General features: G+C 40.4%; 1 protein-coding gene across 6 annotated transcripts; it reads left to right on the top strand.

The window, feature by feature from the left end:
* The first annotated feature begins 202 nt into the window (after window positions 1-202).
* On the top strand, window positions 203-24,500 carry LOC141639822 (uncharacterized). Of its 6 annotated transcripts, none has more exons than XR_012542689.1 (10): window positions 203-454; window positions 4,220-4,512; window positions 5,700-5,871; window positions 6,352-6,565; window positions 6,848-6,942; window positions 8,108-8,190; window positions 21,622-21,698; window positions 22,457-22,620; window positions 22,969-23,105; window positions 23,974-24,500. XR_012542689.1 is itself a non-coding variant. In XM_074448864.1 (8 exons), the coding sequence occupies exons 3-7, from the start codon at window positions 5,865-5,867 to the stop codon at window positions 21,673-21,675; spliced, it is 453 nt and encodes a 150-aa protein (XP_074304965.1). In that variant the 5' UTR covers window positions 203-454; window positions 4,220-4,512; window positions 5,700-5,864; the 3' UTR covers window positions 21,676-21,698; window positions 22,969-23,598. The 6 variants fall into 6 exon arrangements, 1 of the variants encoding a protein (XP_074304965.1); XR_012542687.1 differs by lacking the exon at window positions 23,974-24,500 and adding an exon at window positions 23,203-23,598; XR_012542688.1 differs by lacking the exon at window positions 23,974-24,500 and adding an exon at window positions 23,200-23,598.
* Window positions 24,501-24,940: the final 440 nt, after the last annotated feature.

Below are 24,940 nucleotides of genomic sequence, written 5' to 3'. Positions count from 1 at the left end.
TAAGTGATGACAATAATTATGTTAAAGACTACATAAGAAGTAGGTTTCCGTAATTTTAGAGTGTAACATATAAAGAATTATATTTTGGAAATGAAAATAATTGCATAATAAATTATGAATCCACACTCTTTAAAAAACCCAAACTTGGGTTACTGTTCCAGCACAGTACTTTTGTACTCTTCTACCCATTTTACCCTCCCTTTCATTTTCTTCTGCCCATTTTACCCACTTCCATTCTTGCTTCTATGCGTATTCTCTTTTTGTTACAGTTTCCCTTTCTTTTTTTCTTTTCTTCTCTCCAACAATCACCATAATTCCTCTTTATTTTTTTCAAGGAAGCAGCTCACCTATCAGATCGGCAACAATGGTGTTAACAACTGAGGTGGATTGTTGGTTTGTGAGTTAGACAATAATGGCGATCACGAATTGAATTCGTCTGATACGAACATAGCAGGTAAGATGCCTTGTTCGTTCTTGTGATTTTTTTTTCCATTGAGGTGGATTGTTGATTGTGAGTTAAGGATAACAAAGGCGATCACGAATTGAATTCCGTTGATTATTGATTGCGAGTTAAATTTAGGATTTTGTTTTTGGGTTTAAATTGATTGCATGCAGTAATTTGGGGCTTTTTTTGTTTATAAATTGATCGCATGCAATATTTTTTGGGGTAATTTTATTTTCTGGATTAAGGATGAATCCCTTGAATCTGTTATTGACCAGAAAAATGGCACGAAATTGAATACCATCATAGAATAAAGTATCTACATTCTACAAGATGAATGATGTCAATCATTTGTAGAAAAAAAAGGTATTCTCAATACATCAACAAGATCAACGATGTTTATGTCAGGAATATCTTGCTCAAAACCCTTATTTCCCACGGGCTAATTCTCCAAAGTCCAAACTAAATTTAGAACGCCTTCGGGAAACGCCTTGACACGTCTTTTTTCTTTTGCTTGAACATGATAGTTTGACGATTGTTATCACCTATGAGAAGCTTGTGCTGTTTGTCGTGGTTCTAAGTTGTACTAGAATAAATGGGTTTAAAACTGTGTAAACTTAGTCTGAGATATGGGCTGGATGGCTCGAGATTAGCTTGGACATGGAGCTTGAGCTCAAAATAATAGAATGGTAGAGCATATTAATCTTAATCGCCAATATGAGACGGTGTTGGACTAAGCCCAGTACAATAATAATCCGACTCCTAATAGTATATACTCGCTTATTTTCGGTTGTTTGTTTAGGTTGACGGGGTATCTTGAAAGGTTGATTAGAGTGTATTGTGATTAGGGTTCATCTATATTCCATCAACATCCACGGTGTAAGAAAAAAAAATTAGTTAAGGAGGTTTTACTAATCTTAGTGCAGTCTATGAGAAAGTTCTAAATTATTAGGTAAAATATACTGACTAGCATTCTGAAAGCCATTTTTTTCCTTTAAAACCTTCACAAATCGGCTTTGATATGGTGTCGTGACTAGCTTAATTTTAATACCCTGAGAGAAACTGCTAAGCTCTTGGCTACCTCTTATAATGATTTATCGCATATGTAAAGTCTCTCTATAATACTGTATGAAATTTGTATTGGCGGTTTAAAAAGCCATCTTATTGTTATTTTGTATTACTGATGGATCACCTTATATGATGATGGATGGTTGGGATTGAGTGGGTTTTGTTGTGTAGAGATAGCCTTTTACTTTTTTCTTTTTAGCTGAGGGTGTTTTAATCAAAGGTAAACAAATTATTGAGACGGAGGGAATATGTGTTAGTTACTCCATATAGACAAGAAAAGGAAGATGCAATCTTATTGACGTGAGTTTAAGATGCATAACTGTACAAGTGTAATGCAAGCTGCCAACCTCCCAATCAGCATTGGTATACTGACTTAATGAGCAAAGACTGTCTAACTGAAGTCACTGAACTGCACGTAGATCATTTTAAACTGACAAGCATGCTATATCAACCTGTTCATTTGTACGACTAATCATTTGTTTGTGTGTCGAATTAACATGGCATTTCAAAGAATTAATAGGTTATGAGCTGCTACATGATTAAAAAAAATGAACTTTAATCATTATGTATAGTCATTAACGACCACAATATTAATCTTTTCATTTGTGTGAAGGGTCATATATATGTGTGGATGTAGTACCAGCATTTTCGAGAACTTTTATAGGTCTAGCATTGCATTTCTTCTAACTGAATTTTTGACTGACGACCATGCTACGTCAATTTGTTTGTTTGTATTAAGTCATTTTTGAGTATATCAATGTAACACATCATTTTCGAGAATTGATATGTTGAGGGTTGCATTTTTTCTGACTGAATTTTCCCTCCATTACTCTGTGTGTGCTAGCAATAGTAGCATAAATTGTTGTACATGCGATCAGAATGCTAAGCGGAAATAAGTCGGCAATATATCAATAGAAAGGAGCGTCGTCCATTATATATAAATATATTTATAGATGGTGGAACGAGCACAATTTTTTTTACAAAACTGCCTATATTTTTCCATTCTATTCTAAACCTTTGCATGTCTAAGAGAACAATTACGATCATGCTATTATTCCAATTTTAATCAATTTCTAGGTTATTTTGGTGTTTCTATTATGAGTTGGTATAATTTTTTTTGTTTTTTTTATCAGGGGTTGGTACATGACTGAAAATTTGTGTTTTTCAGTATAGTGGTAAAAGATATTTACAATCTTATATTTGTGTTCGGTCTCTGATGTTTCCGTTCTCTTCTACGCCTTTGCATATAGGTTTTTGATGTTTTTAAGTGAAGTTAGTTCTTGCCTGATCGCATTACAGTTTAGGGATTTGGGCATCTGTGTTATTTTGGAATTAACAACAGTACTGTGACTAAACTCGCTATTGCTCATACCTCCTTAGTAGTACGGGTAACCACCAGCTGGGTAGTACATACTTAGGCTGTTGTAATCCTAGAATGGTAATGGGCATATGGCTTAGCCAAGCTATTTATGGTGTTGCGAGAAGCATATGAACAAAACTGCAAGCACAAGAGTATTCTAGCATACGGAGACAGTTTATCATCTCAAACCTCGCGCATTACTTTTAGTATCAAAACAATGTCAGAAGCTAGGATCCAACATCAACCGACATCCATTAACACTAACCTTTTTTGGATTCTCATGTACGTCAAGTGATTTCGTATGTGAATCCCGAGTTAATTTCTGCAACAACTCAGCGGGCACCTATAACATCACAGATGAGGATGTGAAATTATTTAATTAAATAACGTTAGTTATATCACCTAATGTGTATTACATGATAAATAACGCTAGCAAATTAAATAATGTTAGCAAACTAATTTGAGTAAACCATAAGTTTAGTTTATATACAATCGTTTAGTTTAATTTGATTAAACTAAATGGTTATATACTCCCTCCTATTCTTAATAACCCTCCCCTTTCATGGAGGGCACGGGATTTATGGGAGGGGAGTATTATATGGTAAAGTATTGTAGTGGGGTAGGAGATTGGAGAGAGGGAAGGTATTGTGTGATTAAAATAAGTATTGTTGTGGGGTAAGGTGATTAAAATAAGATAAAGTATGAGTATTGTGGGGTATTGTTGTGGGGTGGGGTGATTAAAATAAGTATAAAAGTTTGCCAAATAAGGAAATAGGGAGATTATTGTGAATAGACGAAAAAGGAAATAGGGAGAGTTATTTAGAATAGGAGGGAGTATTATTTAATCAAATTAAACACGACACTCATTATATATAAATACTTAAGGGAAACATGGCATGCATTATAATATGTATTATAGTTCAGAGAACATTCATCACTAAATTAACTACATCAATTTCTTATCAGACTCTTGTGTTATAATTGTTCGTGATCTCTTGTAAATTTGACTTGGTGTCACTATTTTGTCTTTTCTACTAAAGATGATACCACTTTGAAACTTACACAATGAAAGAATGCTTGAGTGATTATGTTCCCAGTTTAGGCTGTTCATCTCTGGCTACCTTTTGACGTCTTACTTGTCCAAGACTGTAGGAAGTGACCTTACCAGAGATAGAGACGATGTGACTGTCACACTATCCGACAATAGGATCTGAATGTGTTGCTTCTCTTGATCATATTTTGCAGAAACTTTTAAGTTATTTTCATTTCCTTATTCAATTCTATAGCATGTTAGGTTAAGGTGTTAGACTGTTGAGTTGCTGACTGATACGCTCTTTACATATATATAGGGATAACTCAGAATTCGGATGGGATTCAAGAATAGCCCTTTCCATATATGGTTCATTCAGCGGTGTCGAATATATCAAAGCACAGAAAATCAAGTATCAAGTGTTGGAAATACTGGTAATGCAATGGATGTGATCATTTGAATTGGTCTATAAGACATTTCTAATGTGTTTGATTCTCTCGATTGCCTTTTTATCATGGTTTAATCAGAGAATCAGCAGAAAGAGGCTACTCCTCCTATCCTCAAGTTTCAATGGAGAACAACTTAGAGAAGAAGATGTACTACTTGGCTGAAGTATGTAAATATTATCCTTAATCATGTACAACTCTACCCTTTTTCCTGCGCAAGCATTCATATCTTAGATGCACATAGTAGTGTTGGCTTTTTGTTTTCGGATCTAGAATGCAAATTCTTTCTGACAAGCCTTTTAACTACAGAGAAATGCTTCTGGTAAACCAGGCCTACCCTTTTTCACGCGCAAGATATCGTTTTTATTGCATTAGATGACACCGCGGCTACTTAAAATCGGAAAAAAATGTTAAAACTATCTTGAACTTCTAGAATCAGTGACAATTGAACCAGTGATCAATCCTGTTGACATGATTGACTTGTCTGTGAATGTTGTTGTGTCAGCCTTTGTATCTGTGGGGACTGGGGAGAGAGGGAAGAAGGAAGGGAAAGGGAGGAGGTAGGAAGAGGATACGAAAAAGTGTGGAATAAGAGAATGTGAAGAACACTATCAATAATTCTTCTAAGTAGATGGCACAGAAGCAGGGTAACTAAAAACCCATGGACCCCGGTTTTCTTAAGGTCTGCCCTCTTTGTCGTTATACATCCAGACCTAGCAAGGCTAATTTGACATAAACCATCCTTGGTAACCGAAAAGATAAACTTGATTATGCCACCCCAAACAAGCCCATATCAAGAAACATACCCAAAAGACCAAAATAACCTGACTGACCCTACTGCCAACATACCCCCGAAATTACCATAACCCGTAATGACCCGCCTAGAAATGTGTTTTTGTTGATGACAACTACTCCTTCACGTATTTTATGTTACCTTAGTTCATTATGCTTTGAAGGTAGATTCAGATTTGTTATCCCAGGTATTATTTTTAATCTGAGTTGTAACGATTAAATCAAGCGAAATGTTATGCAAGATGGTTGTATAAAAAGGTGTTTAAAAAGGGGAATGAAGTTACCATTGTTATCAGAGATTATGATGAATCTAATATTTGTATGACATTTGACATAGATGCGGTTTATAACATATAATAAATAATTTAGATTAGCAACAACAGCATGCCGTTTTTTAGATTTGCATTGTTCTCCCATTGTTGTTGGTTTGACAATTGTACAGAATTGCCAATTGAGATTTTGGATGTCTAATGTCCAGTTTTATATCCTAAATAAATCACTGACTTTCCAAAGAATTGTGGCATACTGATAATGACTCCTTGAACTTCATAAATGTTGCAGGTTCTTTCACGTTTTGGTATGTTTGCTGTTGTTGGAGCTAACAAGCCACTTCCACCGGTAGACTTCAGAATCTATGTTATGGATGATGGCCTACTACTCATGAGGTTTAAAGGTCTATTCGGAACTGCTGTTGATAGCGGAATTTGCATTTAGAGAGTACCGAAAATGGGAGGTAACTTGGACATGGAATTTTCAGTTTATATATTAGTTCTCAATTATCGTTTTACTAACCTATCTATTGAGCTTGATTTATCCTTATACACACAAATTTTGTTGCCTGCAGCCAGAAACTGTCATTGATGGAAAACAGCGACATAAAACAAGCTTTTTAGGGCAGGCTGATATTTCTTTTTCCTATTCATTATGCTAATTTAATACTCTGATGAGATTCACGGGTTTGCCTTTCACATAAGGCGTAGATGCACATTACATGGCTATTTGCATTTTCAGTAAAAGTAGTTCCCAAAATGTAAACTCTTAATCCCGAATTACTCATAGATTCTCAGCTGGCACATGAGTATCTCCGATGAAATCATTGTGCTGGTTAGACCGAACTTCCTGTCGCTCAGGTCAAGACAGAATGTGGTGCACTTTTGGAAGGTGAAAAATTTACTTAATAAAATGTTCTGACTGAGTTGATTCTTGGTATCAGGAGAAAGACAAGCGTCTGAAACTGACACCAAATATAAAAAGAAAATAGGCGGGTTGAGCCAGCAATGTCAGGGCAAGACAGATGATTGCTATCAAGCTTGGATGTCTTTGACTATTGTGAAAAAGCAGTTGGAGGTGGTCAGGACGGAACTTGACAGAAAATCTAATTTGATTACCAAACGCAATCTAATTTCACCCGACCGTGTGAAATATGGGTAATTTATATGGTTATACCAGTATGGTATCATGTTCATTTTGTTTTTACACCACCGACTGAGGTTTTAACCCACAATCTATATTATTTAGACTCATCTATGAGCATTCTAAATGGATAAATAAAAGTGTCTATATATTATGAGAAGTACCTTATATGAGAGTTGTGAATGTCAAATACGCTGATATTTAGTTAATTGAATACAAGATTTGCTGTTATTTTCGACAGTATATTTAGTTAATTTGGTTAAGAGTGATTATTTGTAACTATTTCGAATCTGCAGACTTATAAACCTTCAATTTGTGGAGGGCAACCCCTTTTTACCCTTAAAGAAGGACGTTATGTTGAGGATCTCTCTTGCCTTTGCTGAGCTTTCAGGTTAGTCATCCTACCCTCTCCTTTTTCTTTCACTCTTAATATTCCAGTATCTTCGCCTGATCAAATCATGCTAATTCATGCATTAGTATTAGCTTAGTAAATATGAAATCATTGTTAGGTGTGGAGGAGGGGGAAAGATGAGAGGAGGAGGAGGAGGAGGAGGAGGAGGAGGAGGAGGAGGAGGAGGAGGAGCCACCATGTTTACTGCCCAACCTTATAGAGTTTAACCATTTTTAAAATAGATTCACACCAAGTTTTAAGACCTTCCACGGAGTAGAAGTTGATTTGGTCGTAAATAAAATGAATGTCGGGCGCGGGCACCATGCCTTTCTGGTACTCCTAAATAAGGCGTCAGTGTTTAATCTGAGTTACGGAACATGGTAGGGTAAAACATTGGCCTTTGCTCTAGAGTTAGCATGTGTACTTCATTACAATCCGTTCTTGGTAGTGGGCGAGGTGACAATCTTGGAAAAAAAAGTACAAGTGATTCTTTATATGTTAATTTAGTCTTATGCAATTATGCGAAATATAAAGCTTTTTAACTTTGCTTTAATAGTTAGCTTGTGTACTCGATTACAGTCTGTTCTTGGTAATGAACGAAAAGGAAATTATCTTGGAAAAAAATATACAAGCGATTCTTGAACTAAATGCAAATCCCATAAGTAACAAAAGCACCTGTTCAGGGGAAATTGAGAAGGAAAGGGAGGTAAAGCTTTTGCGTTTGGTTTAGTACAGTAGTATTTTTTAGTGGCATGATATAGATTGGCCCATGTAGTAATGTCTCTTTTTTTATCATATGCGACACTCAGTGGCGCCTTCTATTTTCTAAAACATGTAGCTAGGTCAAAGTAAACAACTCCACTTGACAACCTTTATAGTTTATATAAGGGCAACTTAGAGTTAATGGCTGCCTCCAGTTCCTTTTTGTAAGACAAGATTATAGAAATGAGATAACCATATTTTAAATACACCAAGATTTTGAGCTTCTCTTTATAAGAGACCATCTCATCAAAGCCTCGCTAATAATTCAATTGATGTCTGTTCATTAAACAAGAAAGAATAGCTAGCTGCGTGTTTCTGTTTTCGCGTCTTAAGCAAGCTAATTTCGGTCATGATTATATTTGTTTATAAACCTTGTGATTTTTGTGTTTGGTTGCAATTTCAGAATTCTTATTGCAAGACCTGGCTCGCCCGAATTGGAAAGGCTCAAAAATGGCTTTCTCGATAAATATCTTATATATGGAAAATGTAAGTATGAACTATGTTGTACACCTATTTTTTCATTGTTCTGATGTTATATGAAAAGAAGTGGCTATAGTTCCACATATATGTGAGTTGTCCTAATTTTAGTACTTCGGTTAATACAATTCTTGCCAGAAACTTCGGGAGTGTCGTTGCATTGATGTACAAGGTATTACTTAGATATTGTTTAGGTATTTTTTACCGAGTTGATTGATTAAGGTCAATGCGGTCTTACTCGTTGGTTGATTGCATGATCGTTCGTATGTTAGTAAATAAATAGAGCGCGTAATGTAAATTGACACGTGAGATTTGGTGACGCGGAAAACCCAATGTGGGAACAACCGCGGGAGGGACGGTACCCTGGCGAATATTGCACTATACTTGAATAGGAGGATGATTACAATTGAGGCGCAAAGCTAATCCTGCTGGCACTAGGCGTCTGGCCTGCAAGATCTTGGACGGATGTATATTTGAGTATAATAATATGCTAATGTCGTGGTGTTGATGTGTACTTGAATGTGAATGTGTGAATGTCCTTCTTGATTTGCTTCCTTGGCTATTTATAGGGTAAGAACCCTAGATATGTCCTACTTTGATTATGGAAAGGGAATATAACTTCCATAAGAACTCTTTCCAAACTCGGCCGCCTTTCCCAATTCTCCCTGATCTCCCTAACTTCTCTTTCCTTAATCTGGACGCCTTCTACAATGGGCCCCTGATCTTCTTTCAGCCCGTTTCTCCTTTTCCCTATTACGGGCTTCCTTCCTCCTTATTACTCCTCCCATAACCTTTTATTTTATTAAGTGGGCCTTCCTTATTATGCTATTTTTAGCCCAAATAGTTTGCCCCAAATTTCTTTTGAAGTACGCTTTAAGGTGTCGAGCAAGAAATTTACGTAATCGAATGCCAAAACCCTAAGCCGTCTTTTACACTCCTCATGCAATCCATCACGTCAGCCGCCCTATTCCTCTTTTCTCGCACCCTTTTTCCCTCTCTCTTCTTTATAACCCCAACCTCCGCCTTTCAGTTTCCATTAACTTCAAATCATTTCAAAAAATCTCCTTCTCTCTAAACCCTCAACCTTCCTTTTCTTCTACCCCGCCGGCTTCACTGTTCCACCCTCCATTGATACTCTCATCAGGTATTCTTCCTCTTTTTCTTCTTTAATTTCCATTTTCTCTTTCTTCGCCATGGGTAAAACTCGACAATCTTCATCAACCTCCACACCCGCTGACCGTAATCTTGACCCAACCTTTCCTTCTCGGGGGCTCTTTAAACATCCCCACGACTGTGACTCTGCTTTGACTCCGGCCAACATTCCTATGATTAAGAGTCTGCTTGGTCTTGGTGACGGGGTGGACATTGCCATCCCTGAACCGGGACAGAAGCTGACGCCCTTCGTCCGGGGTGGGTTGGTTTTTATCTGTACCCATTTAGATACGGCCTCCGTTTTCCTTTTCCTAAACTCATCCAAGACTTCATCTTTACCAACAACTTCGCCATGGCACAAATTTCTCCTACCATCTGGAGGGTTCTTCTCTACTCTCTGGCCGCCGGTCGAACACCGGTAAACTCCGTCACTCGGGCGATCTAGCCCATATGTACAACATCGATCCCCGGGCGGGGTCAATTCTCATTCCGGGTCGTGGAGAGGCTCCTTCAAACACGTGTCCAAATCCCATGATGAGAAAATGGTTTGAGGACTTCTTCTTTGTGAGGAAGGACTCCATCCACCTCCCGCCGATTACATCTTCGAGAAATGGGTTCTAACTTCGAGTAAGTAGCCTTCCCGTCACACCGATTTATTTTATCTCGCCGCTTACTAGCTTACTTCATCGTCTTCATGCAGCCCCGTGACCCGACCCGCATTGGTGCTAAGATCCCCTGCGCAAAGAAATTGTTCAAAGATATCTCCGAATCGAGAGAAAGTTCCGGACTCCGCCTCCCGGTTTTTCACCGCTTCCTCCTCCAACCCTCCTCGCCGGCTCACGGATGTCTTCTAGTAAGACTTCCACAACCATTTTAATTCGCATGCTGTTTCTCCTGATGTTCTAAGTATCTTGTCGTCTGAGACTACATCTGCTTGCAGGTTCAAAGTTGATCCTTTAGAAATCATCCTCCAAAGCGCCAAAAGGAAGAGACCTTCCGCCACCACGATGTGGCATCCGCCTCCAAGAGGAGTGCTCCTCCGCTTCCTTCCGGACTCCTTCTACGTTTTCCGATTCTGCTGCCGCACCCGAGCCCTTGGAGGTTGACCCGTTGTCTCGTCATCCGCCTATTCCTCTTGCCGAGTCCTCGTGCTTCATCCAAATGGAGGCATTACCGCTTATTTCCCAGGGGTTTTGGGAATGTGGACAAGGTGCCATCTTGGCGAGATCGACCACCGCTCTTCCCTCCTCTCGAAGGAGACATTTTCGAGTTCTCCCCGGAGGAGATGGCTGAGAACGACGTGCACAATACCTTCATGGTAAATACTCTTCATTTTATACCGTTTGTTTGCTTTTGCTTGGATTCCTCTTCTTTGAGTTCGACTTTCTTGACCCCAGACGAGCCCTCCAACCGACTCTATAATAGGAAGATGATCAACATAGTGCGGACCACCCGGCCCGTGCTACCAACGTCAAAAACCAGGAGTCAAGGGGACTATTGCCGATTTAGCGCAGCAGCCGGCCGATCCTGAAGGAGCGTGTGGTGGAGTCAAGACCGAGCTTCGTCACCAAGAAGAAGTCAAGGAGGGGGCGATCACCGGCTCGCACTCAGCGGTGTGCGAACACTTTCTCTAACTCCTCAAGCGCTCGATGAGAAGATCAACGAGCCGATCTCCTGGCCACCAACGTTGTTGCCTATGCTACCCGGGGGGGAAAAATCGGCGGGATGCGTCTTTGCTCTTGAGGAGGCTCCCACCAAAGAAGCTATAGAGGAGGAGGAGGAGAAGCGGTGGAGATGATCTACCCCACCCAACTCTGCTTGCGCCGATGCCTCGAAGTTGGGGAGGTGAATTCTCCCGCATTGGGTGAGCAAGCTACTTTGGGGGTGACGCCGGAATGTCCTAGGATGCTTTGCCGATGAAGCTCGGGAAGTTATGGTGGCCGAGGATGTGCAAGCCGTGCGGTACACAAACGGGAGGTCGGCGAGCGGAGGAGGTGCCGGGTAGAGGTCATTAATGTGACCGATAATTAAGTATTTTTATGTTTTGATGAATTTTTGGCGATCCGGCCCAAAGGTGGCAGACTTGTAAGTTTTTAAAACTCTCTTTTGTGGTTGCTCCGCCAAGGTGGCGGTTAAACTTTGGGCCGTATTTTGGGCCATGTTTTGGAATGCCCCTTGTCATAGTTTGGCAAGGTTTTAGCCTACATATCGTGTGCTTGTTATTTATTTTCCCTAGTTTAGGAAGTTTGCCGTGTCGGCCGCTGATCGATTTAGGCGAGTCCCGTCATCCCGAAAAGGCCGACGTTATGACCACTAGTCGCTGTGTCGGCTTTGATGGTGATTTAGGCATATCTTAGTAATGTAAGGAGGAGTGGTCGTGTCAACCTAAGAGGTCGATTTAGACCCGGCTGTCACCGAAAAGGCCGATCCGGACTAAGCTAGCATTGTTGTGTCGGCACCGATGGATGGTGATTTAGGCCTATCTGCATTTTGGACTACTTAACCTTGTTCATGACGCAAGGTGTGTTCATCACGTTTAAAGCCAACAGGGCGTAATTTAGGCAAGTTTATCGTCATTCTAGGACCAATGGGACGACTGCAGATTTTGGTAGCGCAGATATCCCTACGTTCCATGTTCGTGTGCATGCATCTTTGGGCCCGATTAATTGCGATTAGTGCGAGCTACGTCCGGGGGTGGTATCGGGGGTAGCCGGGTAAGCGTGTTTAGTCACAACCAGGCTCCTTTCGTATGTTCCACAAATCCGCTTTGTAAGGGTGCTCCTTGTGGAGAAAATAGGTTAGGCATGTTGGAGTGTCATGTGCCTTGTCACCCCGCGTTGGCGATTGAGAGTCTGCTGAGACATCCTTTCAAAGTACCATAGACACTAGGATTCAAAGTGATGTACTTAGAGAAGCACGAAAATAAGAAAATCTATTAAAATGATGTGAAGTACTTCGCCATCTCATGGGTACTGCAGCAATTGTGGACCCGTGGCGCCGCTGCACCACACCATCTAATAGTAGTTTAAAGTTTTAAAAGAGCTAGAGACACCAGAAAATAAAGTGAAATTGGCAGTATGCCTACTACCGGATTTTTATTTTAACTTTATAAATGATTTGGCTTTTCATAGTACACCATTCTGAAAGCTAAAGTCTACTTATTATTAAAAATAATATATCTTCGAGTGAAGTATGTTCCATGGGCGTTATATGATTTGACCGTCCATAGTCATCGATCTGATGCACCATGGCCAACAACTCCTTCTACCTGGTATGGTCCTTCCCATTTGTAGGTGAATTTGCCCTTTTCGATTCTTGGTGTTTTGAAACACTTCTCGAGAACCATGTCTCCTACCTCTGGAGCCTCGACTTTCACATTCTTGTTATAACTCCTAGCCACGATCGTTTGTTTGTAGGCGACCAGACGGATTTTTGCGCTTGCTCGCACTCGTCAATGTCTCCAGGCTTCGATCATCTCTCGTTGTTCGGTTCCCCGTCATATTTTCATACCCGTGAGTGGGAACTAGAACTTCTAACGGAATGATCGCTTCCGCGCCAAACACCAGTGAAGGAAGGGTGTTTGACACATTCTTATCTTTGGTGTCGTTCGTCCGACCATAATACTAGTGGCACCATTCATCCGCCCACTTTCCTCCTAACTCCCGTAACCTCCTTCTCGGATTGTCCATGATGATTTTGTTCTTTGGATTCACTTTGCCGTTGGACTTTGGAGTCCTAGTGCGACTTTTTAGGGTGATGTTCCACCTGGCACAGTATCCCTCGGTATCGTTGGAGATGAATTGTGAGCCATTGTCATATATGATTTCGATGGGATACCAAACTCGCAAATGATATTTCGTTTTATAAACGAAATGACACGCTTATCTTTTACTTCGTGAATGCTTCGCCTCTATCCACTGGGAGAAGTAGTCGTCATTGCCGAAGATCCGGGTTCGCTTCCTATGGCTCGTGGCGGAGGTCCTACTATGTCCATGCCCACGCCATGAATGGCCAGGGAGAAATGATAGGGTGCGGGGTTCTGTGGTGATGGATCATTGGTGATGAGCGCGCCAGCGTCACATTTGCGTGCCTTCATTGTAAGCCGCAGTATCCTTGCTGAGGGCTTTATTTGCCGGACTCTTGCCCCCTGCATGGTTTCCACATTCGCCATTGTGAAGAGCGTATGTCTGATCTGCCCTTCTTTCTTGTCCAGTCAGTAAGTAGGGGCACATTAGTGATTCTCTGAATAATATATCATCAATGAGTATAAACACAGAGGCCTTCACTCCGAAAGCTCTCACTTCTTTCTTGTCGTCGACAACTTGTTATGTGTGACGAGCCGGTCTAGGTAAGGTGTACGCCATCCTCGCTGCTCATATGATTGATCGGTGATGTGAGCTCTCACCTTCCTCTCAGAATCGCACGGGCTCCTTCTCCATTCTCGTGGATCCTCCAGTTCTCCTTTGTTTACTTCATCCGCTCTTCTGGATAGAAGGCTCCGGCATGTGTGCTATTAGAATCTTTGGATAGCTCGTTGGTTTAAATGTTGCCCCCGACCAAGGCGTCCGCTTCCACATTCTCGATCTCTCGGGAATCGCTAAGCTTGCGAAGTTGCGAATTTTTGTTTTAATTCCTTCGCTATTTTCAAGTATGCAATCATCTTTGAGTCTCTGGCTATGAACTCATCATTTACGTGGTTGACTATTAGCAAAGAGTCACTGGATATGTGCAGGTGCCTGACCCCTAACTCCAGAGCTAGCTTCATTCCCAATATCAAGGCCTCGTATTTTGTTTCATTGTTGGTTGCCTTGAATTCACATCTTACTGCTTGCGCTATCAGGTCTCCCTGTGGTGATCGTAGGATTAATCCCACACCTGCTGATACGTGCATTTTATATAGTCCTTTTAGGCCTTTTTATGCACGTATTTCTATGCTATTATCGTAGTTTTATGCTACGAAATGCCCCGAATATGCTACTTTGGTTTGTTTTGTCTTATTTGCAGGAATAAAGCAGAAAATAGTGAAATCGAGCCTTTTACCGTCCGTTTAGCATGCATTTGGAGGAAGAGTGAATTTGGAGCGGGAATGTAGCTATTTTGAGATGCGCAAAGAAGAAAGATAGCTAGGCGAGCAAAGGAAGAACTTCAAATTGCTAGTGCCTACTTTGGAGAGCCATATCTCGAGTTTTACAACATATCTTCATATGACTATAATGGGAGATGAAAGCTTGTCCTCTTAGCTTTCCAACGCCACCGGAATCGCCCTATTTGTCCAAGTAACGAAGAAATGGCAGCCGTTTGAAATTCAGTGCGCAAAGCAGGAAATTGTGCGCTGGAAAGTACTCGATCGAGTACAATTATGTTCGATCGAGTCCTTTTTCTACTCGAACGAGTAGTTGCATTTTAAGTTTTACTCGATCGAGTAGATTTTCTATTCGATCGAGTGGTTTAAGCTTTATTTTACTCGATCGAGTAGTTTAAAATCACTCGATCGAGTGGTTTCTATTGGGCTCGGGCCTTTTTAGCTTTAATCCGTCATTAGGTTAAATAAAATCCTATTTCTCATATAAATAGGAAGGGGGGACGTCATCTCTCACTCTCCCAACACTACATACACTACTTTTCTTCTGTTTTCCACTGTTCTCTGTTCCTTTCTTTTCCGGATCTCTTAATCAGTAATTCCTTTCCTTACTCTTTTTCTTCCTTTACTTTATTTTTAATTTATGATGTTGTTTATTCCTTTATTTTTCGTTCTTGCTCTTTCCTTATTTATGTCTAGCTAATTTCTCTGCTAGGATTAGGGTAGTGAATGGAGTGTTGTTAATTGCTGATTAGGTTTATAGATTTGTCGTTGTTGTTTTAGTCTATGTTGTTAATCACTGCTATAATTATATCCTGCTAGTTGAGTCGACACAATTAGCCTATTTAACTTTGGTAAACCTTGACCTGGACCGAAAGGTTGGAAGGGGTGAGACCCACAGTGAACAATAGGATGCTTTAGTGAGGGCGAAAGTTAAGCTAATAACATTTTAGGGCAAATTGAGACCGAAAGAAGATATTCATTGCCCCTTAGACCGACACATCAACTGATTTGTGACCTTAACTGCGATTAACTGACGTTCATTGATGACCCGAAATCCTAGTCCTCTCTCCCTTGCTTGTTAATTCCTCTCATTTTTATTTCTCTTGCTTTATCTTATTTAGTTTAGTCAAACAACTCAAAACCCCCAACTTGTGACTTAGACAGACCGAATAGACAAGTAGATAGTGACCGCCTCCCTGTGGAGATCGACCCTACTTACCGCTGACTTCTGTTAGTAGTAGTTAGGTATTTATTTTTGGTACTGAAACGGCGGTATCACCTGCCCCCATTTGGTTGGAGGCTCCGTCAATATGCATCTGCCAGACTTCTGTCTCCTTGCTTCCCTCTAAGGTGAGGATCTCCGTATCTACCGGATTACGGATGGTCAATGAAGTCCGACACGAAGTCGGCCAAAGTGCTTGCGATTTGATTGTTGTTACGGGGTTATCTTGGATATCGTACCCACTGAGGCGTACAAACCATTTTGACATTCTGCCTGATAGTTCAGGCTTCCTCATGATAGATTTTAGCGGGTAGTTGGTCACGACATGTATGATGTGGGACTCAAAATAGGGGCGCAGTTTGCGAGATGCTACTACCAATGCTAGTACTAATTTTTCAAGAGATGTGTATCTGATCTCTGCCGTTAGCAGAGACTTGCTCACGTAGTATCAAGCCTCTCTTTTTTCTGCTCTCGACCAGGACAAGACTCACTGCCCACCTCCGTGACGTCCGAGGTATAGGAATAGTGATTCCCCGGCCGGCCGGCGGCCGACGGATGGCGGGGCTCAGCGAGGTAGTGTTTCGACTCTCTGAAGGCTTGCTCGTGCTCGAGGTCCATTCAATCGGCTTTTCCTTAGTATGTCGTAAAAAACGACTGCATTTATCCGAAAATCTTGAAATGAACCTTTTGGTCGCTACCTTTCCAAATAGTCTTTGAACATCCTTAGGCTTTTCGGTGATTCTAGTTGTAAGACGACTTTGATCCGCTCGATCTTTGGCTTCTATCCCTCTTTGAGTTACAATATAGCCTAAGAATTTGCCGAAGATACTCCGAAGGTGCATTTAGATGGGTTTAGCTTCATTTTGTATTCCCCGAGGGTCTTGAATGTTTCGCGCCGGATGCCGCATGTGATCTTTGGCCTTCTCCGATTTCACCACCATGTCATCAATATACACCTCCATTGTTCTTCCTATCTCGCTCTTTGAACATTCGGTTAACTTGACCTTTGATATGTGGAGCTGCGTTCTTTAGTAGAATGGCGTGACGTTATAGCAATATATTCCTCTTTCGGACATGAATGCCGTCTTCTCTTGATCTGCAGGACCCATCTTAATCTGATTGTATCCACTCCACGCGCGTCCGGAATGTCGGATCTCATGTCCATCCGGTGTTGCGTCCACCGTTCAATCAATATGAGGCGGGGAATGGATCTTTAAGGCATGATTTGTTGAGGTCGGTGAAGTCCACACATACTCTCCACTTTCCATTCTTCTTTGGCACCACCACTACGTTAGATTACGGTCGTTTCGGATATTTTACTTCTCTTATTTTCTTTGCTACCCATTATCTACCTCTTGGTTGATCACTTTGTTTCTTTCCGCTGCAAACTTTCTTCTTCTCTGCTGGATGGGTTTACACTTTGGGTCCACACTAAGCTTATGCGTTATGATGGACGGATCTATTCCTATCATGTCATCATGTGACCACGCAAAATAATCCATGTTATCCTGTAAGAACTTGACTAGTTGATGTCTTAAGCTTCATGTGCATCCTGCTCCAATGAGCACGGTTCTTTCTGGGTGCAACTTGTCCAGGTTGATTTGATCCAGTTCTTCTGCTGGGGGGTTCGATGTATTCGTCCTGGATAGGCTGCTTCTTTAATTGTTATGCGGGAGGGCTGGCAGTGCACTTAAGTGCCTTCTTATAGCAGCCTCTAGCTTCCTCCTGATCTCCTCTTATTGTTTCTACTCCCCATGGTGTGGGGAACTTTATACACTGGTGATATGTTGAGGGGACTGCTTTCATCTGCTGCAATCATGGTCTTCCCAAGATGACGTTGTAGGTGGAGGGGCCGTCTATAACCAGGTACCTGACTTGCTTGTTGACTCCTCCCACATAGATTGGGATGACTATCTCGCCCAACGAGCTGGCTGTTTCTCCACTGAAGCCTAGTAGCGGAATAGTCTTCTTCTGCAAATCCTTCTCGCTAAATCCCATGTTTTCTATAGTTTTCAGCATAATCAGGTTGACCGAGCTTCATGTATCTACCAAGACCTTCCTGACTGTGCAATTGGTCATTGATAAGGTGATAATAAGTGCGTCGTGATGTTCTCGCTCGTCGTATGTATCTCCTTCATCAAAGCTGACCGCTGGTAGGTCACTATGAGAAATTCTGCAAGAATTGGCTAGCCTGTCTCCTTTGGTCTCGGTGGCACGTCTTTTAGTCTGCCGAGTATGTCGGCCCGCTTAAGTCCGAGCCGCTTTGTTATCACGTTTATGATTTTGGTGCATGTGGGTGGGTTTGTAGGCTTGGCGAGCCTACCTTATCTTCTTTGCTTGCCCCACGTGGTAATAGGTGGCTCAGCTTTCCTTGTTCGTACAGGCGCTTGATCTCTCTTCGTAATGTGTAGCAATCCTCGGTGTTGTGCCCAATATCACGGTGGAACTCACACTTCTTCTTGCTATCCTTTCTCCACGCTTGCTCTCCTACTCGGTGGGTTGGGCCACCGACTCCATCTCCCATCTCCCGAGTGCCTTTAAGATTCCCCCAATACCGTGGTGAATCCATACTCGCCAGTGTGGGGAGTTGCTTGATTTTTCTCGATTCTGACTGACTCCTTCCATATGGTCTATACCTCTCATCCTTCTTCTTTGGTGGTTTGCTTTCTTCCCGATTTCTCCACTACCGAGGTACTCTTAGAAATACTTGGCGTGCTTAGTAAGATGGCTCGCTAGGATATCTTCCTCCAACTGATTGCGCGGCCAGCTACCTTCTCCTGCATCGCCTCGAAACTATGGCGGGATGCATAGTTAGCGCTTGTATAGGTCGGAGTCGTGGTGGAGGTCTCTTCAAGGCTTCTACACCGTTGAGACATCGCACTCTCGTCATCGCTACCTTCTCATTGTTGAACCTAGTATTGTATTCTCCAATGCTCTCTCCCCCCCGGACGATTCTCGTACGCATCTCCCGCGTGCTTCGTGGTTTTTTTGCTTGCGAATTGTTGAGTAAATGCGTTCACCAATTCAAGAAATGTAGATATCGATCTATCAGGCGTGCTCACAAACCATCGAAGTCTTGGTCTGTTAGGGTGGACCCAAACCATTTGCACATGCGAGCCTCCTCGACTTGCCTACACATTCTTTCGTCATCATTTTCTCAAGCTTGTGGCTTATATGATCAAAGGGATCTGTTGTGCCGTCGAAGAGGGGCATATTTGGATTTGTGAATCCCTTTGGCATGGCCGTGATGGATATGGTGTCCACGAATGGTGAGTCGGCATAGGCTTGTCTAATCTTTGCTTCCTCGAGTGGGGTGGCAATCCGGGACCCTGCTCGGTATTTCTTTTAACTCAATCTTCTTTGATTTGTTATCTTTGCTTGAATGGGGTCCGCTTTGTCATTTTTTCTTTGGTTCAATATATTGCCTCCGATCCGAGCTCTTGAAGGTTACGATGTGTTCCCATTTGCTAGAGGAGTCGTTGTAACGACTATCCCCTGTTGCCGATCCATTTGTTGGTTTGACTCGGATCCCGCTCCCGTGTGTCGGTCGATCATGGGGCGGGTCGCTGATCGGGATGCCACCACGCTTGTGCTTCCACACGGCTAGCCGCGGCGATTATCCGGCGTGAGGTATCCCGGCCCTTGTGGGGTTATTCTTCCATCGATGGTATTGTGAACATATCCAATCTGGTTACCGATTCGATCGGTATCGTCGAAGTGGATTCTCGCTACGATGCCCCTGCGTCGGATCTACTAGTGGAGACCTTCCCACGCCCCGCCTTCTTTGGGGTGTGGCATCATTGTTTCAGGATGTCTATTTGTGCCCAGAGCTTCCTGTCCCTTTTTCTTGCTTCAGCTTTCCTCTGGTCTTCTCTCATGTTTTCCATGGCTTTCTGAAGATTTTCTACGCCGGTGAGTAAGATTTGTGTGGGACTAGGTGGCGGGGTGAGGCTTGAACTTTCTGCTCCCTTATCTGGTCTGCCTTGGGTCGTGACAGCAGGAGTCCTAGGAGGTAGAGAGGTTTTTGTTGTAGGTATGATTCTTGACGTGTGTCCGGGAGCCTGTGTAACCACTGTTGATGTTGGATTTTGAGTAGAGGGCGGTGGTGGCGATGGTTGTCTGCTCCCTGACACGGCGTCCGATGCTTGTTTTTCCATTGTGTATCTAGAGTATCAACGATTGACGACCACAATGCCCCACGGTGGGCGCCAAACTGTTTAGGTATTTTTTACCGAGTTGATTGATTAAGGTCAATGCGGTCTTACTCGTTGGTTGATTGCATGATCGTTCGTATGTTAGTAAATAAATAGAGCGCGTAATGTAAATTGACACGTGAGATTTGGTGACGAAGAAAACCCAATATGAAAACAACCGCGGGAGAGACGGTACCCTGCCGAATATTGCACTATACTTGAATAGGAGGATAATTACAATTGAGGCGCAAAGCTAATCCTGCTGGCACTAGGCGTCTGGCCTGCAAGATCTTGGACGGATGTATATTTGAGTATAATAATATGCTAATGCCGTGGTGTTTATGTGTACTTGAATGTGAATGTGTGAATGTCCTTCTTGATTTGCTTCCTTGGCTATTTATAGGGTAAGAACCCTAGATATGTCCTACTTTGATTATGGAAAGGGAATATAATTTCCATAAGAACTCTTTCCAAACTCGGCCGCCTTTTCCAATTCTCCCTGATCTCCCTAACTTCTCCCTAACCTCTCCCTAACTTCTCTTTCCTTAATCCGGACGCCTTCTACGATGGGCCCCTGATCTTCTTTCAGCCCGTTTCTCCTTTTGTTTCTCCTTTTCCCTATTACGGGCTTCCTTCCTCCTTATTACTCCTCCCATAACCTTTTATTTTATTAAGTGGGCCGTCCTTATTATGCTATTTTTAGCCCAAACAGATATTAATATACTTTTCTAGAGTGAAATAGGGGTAGCTCATATTGTCTTTGAGCATTAAGTTAGATGAGCAGGGCCATATTCCATGCTCGCATTCTAATATGAATTGTTTTATTGTAAATTTACTTGACTTGCTTTCCAAACAACAATAAATGTTGAGGCCACCAACTTTGTCGCTTAGCAATTAAACATTTTACACCGAGGTCACTTTACCACTGAAACTATGTAAGTGAAGTTTGTTGGAACTAAACAAATCGATTTTATCTCTGATACAATACTTGCCTTTTGTTTTGTCGAGAACTTTGGGATTGGTTTCTTCAGCATCTTAATAGTAGTCACTGTCTATTTTCGTTATAGAGGCCAGTTTTAATGTGCTGGATTGTGATGAAATACGTAAAATTGAGAACTACAATGAATTTAATTCTCCTATATTTCTACTCTTTTGTACTTCAGGGTGACGTTATGAACCATCGAACGGATGATTAATGTAAAATTTTCGAACACTTGTGAGTTTAAGAACATGATACCAGTTAAATTTGAGGTGTTTTCTTTTTAATTCCCATACTCTTTGAGGTGATTCTGGCCCATAATATGATGGGTCAGCGCAGTGCGATGCATGTTTAGTTTCATTTGGAAAATTACCAAAATTTTTAAGGATAGTTGTAAGTATATTATAGTGGTAAAACGGGTATATACGAAATTAACAGCTCAAAACGGTGCATTTCGTGAATTACAGCTCTATCTCTTCGCTTAACCCTCTTGCTGTTACTTTTGGTTTCTTTGGCTTTTGTAGTAAGCAATAGATTGAGAATATATCCCTCTAGAACAGTTTGGACTCTAAAAGGATGAAAGTGAAAAGCCGTTTTAAGTTTCAAAATTATAATGGAAGTGAAAGTGGTCTTCATTAACAAATGGGATTGGCGGTCTTCAGCAACTATCGTTAGCCTATGTTTCTTTGTTCACTTCCAATTAACTCTATCAATTCATTGATCTTTCTCATTTTCTTTATTTCTGATTTTTAATAACTTTCATTTGTTATTTAAGAGGTTAAATATTTGGAATTTTGGTATGTGATGTCAGTTGTTGGTGCTGAAGGGGGAGGATATTGGACTCCAGATCAGGTTTCATTGCTGAAAGCACTCAAAGCAGTCGATCAGGTATTTCTTTATGGTATGACTTGATATCTAATAATGATTTTTACGAATGGGACTATGTGAGCGTATAGCTACGACATTGGGTTGTAGCCGGTAGGTAATAATATGCAAGTCAGTTTTCTTTAGACCTTTCAATTTTGGAGTTGATTCAATTATTTTTATTTGTAGTTGATTTTCCAACTCTGGTCCTCCTCGAATTCAAGTGATGAGTCTATAAAAGAATCGATTATATTATATAGTAGAGAGAATATTCTCTAAATAGAGTCTAATTAACTGCTTACTCTTCGTAATTTGTTGTGAAATGAAATTACAGGGTTATAATAATCTGCAAGTAATTGTAAAATCCTCTATTTTTGCATAGATGTTTAAGATTTTCTTAACCATATTTTTCCAAGATTTGTACTTGAATCTTGACACCATTCTTCTATTTAACAGCAAAAAACAACTTAGAACTAAACAGCAGAAACTTAGATTGGGTAGGGAAAAAGCTGACAGATCACTTCCTTCTCTGCTCCTGGGAAGGTGATTAAATGTTCTTTAATTCCATAATACGAATTGGTAGATCTGTCATAAGGTTTCAATGGTCCAAGGTTTATATTCTTATTGAAATATCTAACTAGCTTTTAGGTCCCTAGATTCGAGTGAGGGGAGTTGTGATGTGTAAGCTATTTGTTACTTGTCATGTATTATGGCAAAATGGTTATTTCACAAACCCTATTTAGACGGCTTTATTTACTTGAATACTCTGGCCTTGTGTGTAGGCTATTTCCGTACCATCCCCAATCGACCCAAATGAACTTGTTACTATCTGGGACCTAGAGGTGGGAAAGATAAATCCTTCAGAGCATAAGCGGATAAAGCTTAATAGGAGCTTCAGTCGTGCTATTATTGATCAGGAGTTGAAGCCAAGCTCCAATGAAAGGAAGTGAGTTTGAAATCTAATAAATTCTGCGTACTTTGCGTTTGGACTGCTATCACGAAGTAATCTGTGGAAGTTGTAACTGTCATCTTTATAAATGCAGAGTCAAATAGTTTCTTGTGGCCTGCTATCCAATAGTTTTTAATTGCAATCTTCTGTTAAATTTGCTTCATACAATCATACCTTTACTAATAAGCTTTACACGAACCACCTTCGACATCTGGTTTATGCCTTCTTATATTGGGTCACATGGAATGGTTGCATGGAGTTCACTATTCTTTTCTGCAGTGTGTTACAAATCACGCCTTTCTAGATAATTAAATTATTTATGTCTCTATTTCTACAACAATACAGAGGATTCTGAAATACCTGCTAACAAGGACTTAAGTAAAGATGCGAAGCAGCATTTGTGGAAATTCAGATTACTTTTTATGTGAGGGAAAAAAGCTCTAACCAAGTTTCTCCGGCGTATTGAATTGAGTGATGTTCAGGTGAGGATTTTGGTGTCTTGTTCCTTTTGTTCCTCTTTTTGCCACCTTCTGATGTACCGCATTGATGTGATCAATGCATTTTTGGGAAGCGAAGCAGGCAATTGAATTGACAGGTAAGTGGGTGATGGTTGCTGTCAGTGATACGCTGAAGAGGTAGGGTCTGTTCATACTCAGACTCGGGTAGAGTTTTGGACATAGTTAAATAGATATTCAAGTGCCAATCTGAGCTTGACTCATTTTATACTCATTTTAATTTAGATATGGGTACTGTCTTAGATTATTTCTCACTAACTGAACTCATTTTTTTCTATTCACGGAGGATTCATGAGAGCAAAGCTCAACAAGTGTGTTATTTATTAGTTCATCAGCGTTTGTATAATTGTTTCGTATTATAATCTCAGTTTTAAGTCTGTTTGTATAAAAAGGCCTCCTATGCTATAATTATTTTGCATTAGCCATTGCGTTTTAAAGCATTTACGCAGTTTTGTAAAAATTTTGTGCTTGCTATACCACGCTCCTTTTGATTGTTAAATTGCCAACTTACTTCCGCTTAGCATTCAACCAAATTGGGATAGGGCGCGGTGCAACAACTAGTTTTAATGAAAAATTCATAAATATGAATTTTAATTAAAAGATTAAAGTTTAATTATAAGAATAAATTAATTGAAAAGATAATAATGTAATGGAAAAAAAATTTACTTGTTACCTTATTTAGCTAGATGTTTTTTGGAGGGAAAGCTAAGAGAATTTTTATTCTCTTAGTAGTAGGAGGATGTGATTGCTTGCTTATTGCCTTATGATCATATTGTCTCATACTCTTATAGTATAGTTTATCTAAAGTATTAATTGTGCAATCTATTAATTTCAGGTACAATATAAGGTTTGATATGCGATTAAATCTTTGGTTATTTCAAGCACAATAAAAAGTTCAGGGTATAGCGAAATAAATTTTCATATACTTCCGCTGAAAAAGGTAATTTTGAGTTAACCCATATCATTTTTACAATTTTTCGAGTTATGGAGCTTATTTTTCGAGTTAAGGAAATATTATGGTATAACAATCTTACGGAAAAAAATAGTAACAATCTTACGGAAAAAATAAGACTTTCGAGTGATATTAGAATCTCTTACGAAAAAATAAAAGACTTTCGAGTGATGTTAGTGCGACCTGGACTATGATATACAAAATAACCTATAATTGTCTAGGGGTTCTAAGCTGGGTCAAATATAATTAGTTGAGTAAATGAGTTCTACTTTAATTCAAAAAGACACTAAACCGTGTGATTTGTAGAATCCTATCTTAAGCTTACAATTGTAATGTATACTACTCATTGCTATATATCCTAACTTCCCAAGTCACTACTCTTTCTTTTGATAGCTTTTATTTAATCATAATTTAATGTGTTATTTACATTATATTTTTGTACGACCTTTGTTACACAAATCATGCTACCATTACTTTTGAAGTTTTGACTATTTCATTTATCAATGAATTTAAATGTTACTTGCCTTATTTTTTTCAATACTTGAGTAATAATTTTAATTTATATCGTTTTGTACTAAATGATGGCTAATAATATTGCGTTTTCATGGATTGGTCCATTATTTGATCATTGACAACTCGAAAAGGCATGGAGTTTGATCCACACAGATGGAGAGTAGCCATAGTGAAAAAAGATGACACCAATGTACATGGTCTTCTCCATTGAACATACACAAACAGTGTTATTAATTAATGAGTATGCCTTTTAAAAGATAGTGTCATAAATATTGTGTTAACGTTTTAACGAGTACGTCTTCTTTCTAGTTGAAACTACAAAGTGTTATCAGTGTTA

Source organism: Silene latifolia, unplaced genomic scaffold, assembly GCF_048544455.1.
Source record: "Silene latifolia isolate original U9 population unplaced genomic scaffold, ASM4854445v1 scaffold_57, whole genome shotgun sequence".
Lineage (NCBI taxonomy): Eukaryota > Viridiplantae > Streptophyta > Magnoliopsida > Caryophyllales > Caryophyllaceae > Silene > Silene latifolia.
The sequence above is the reverse complement of the archived record's forward strand: the minus strand, read 5'-3'. Positions and strand labels throughout refer to the sequence as shown.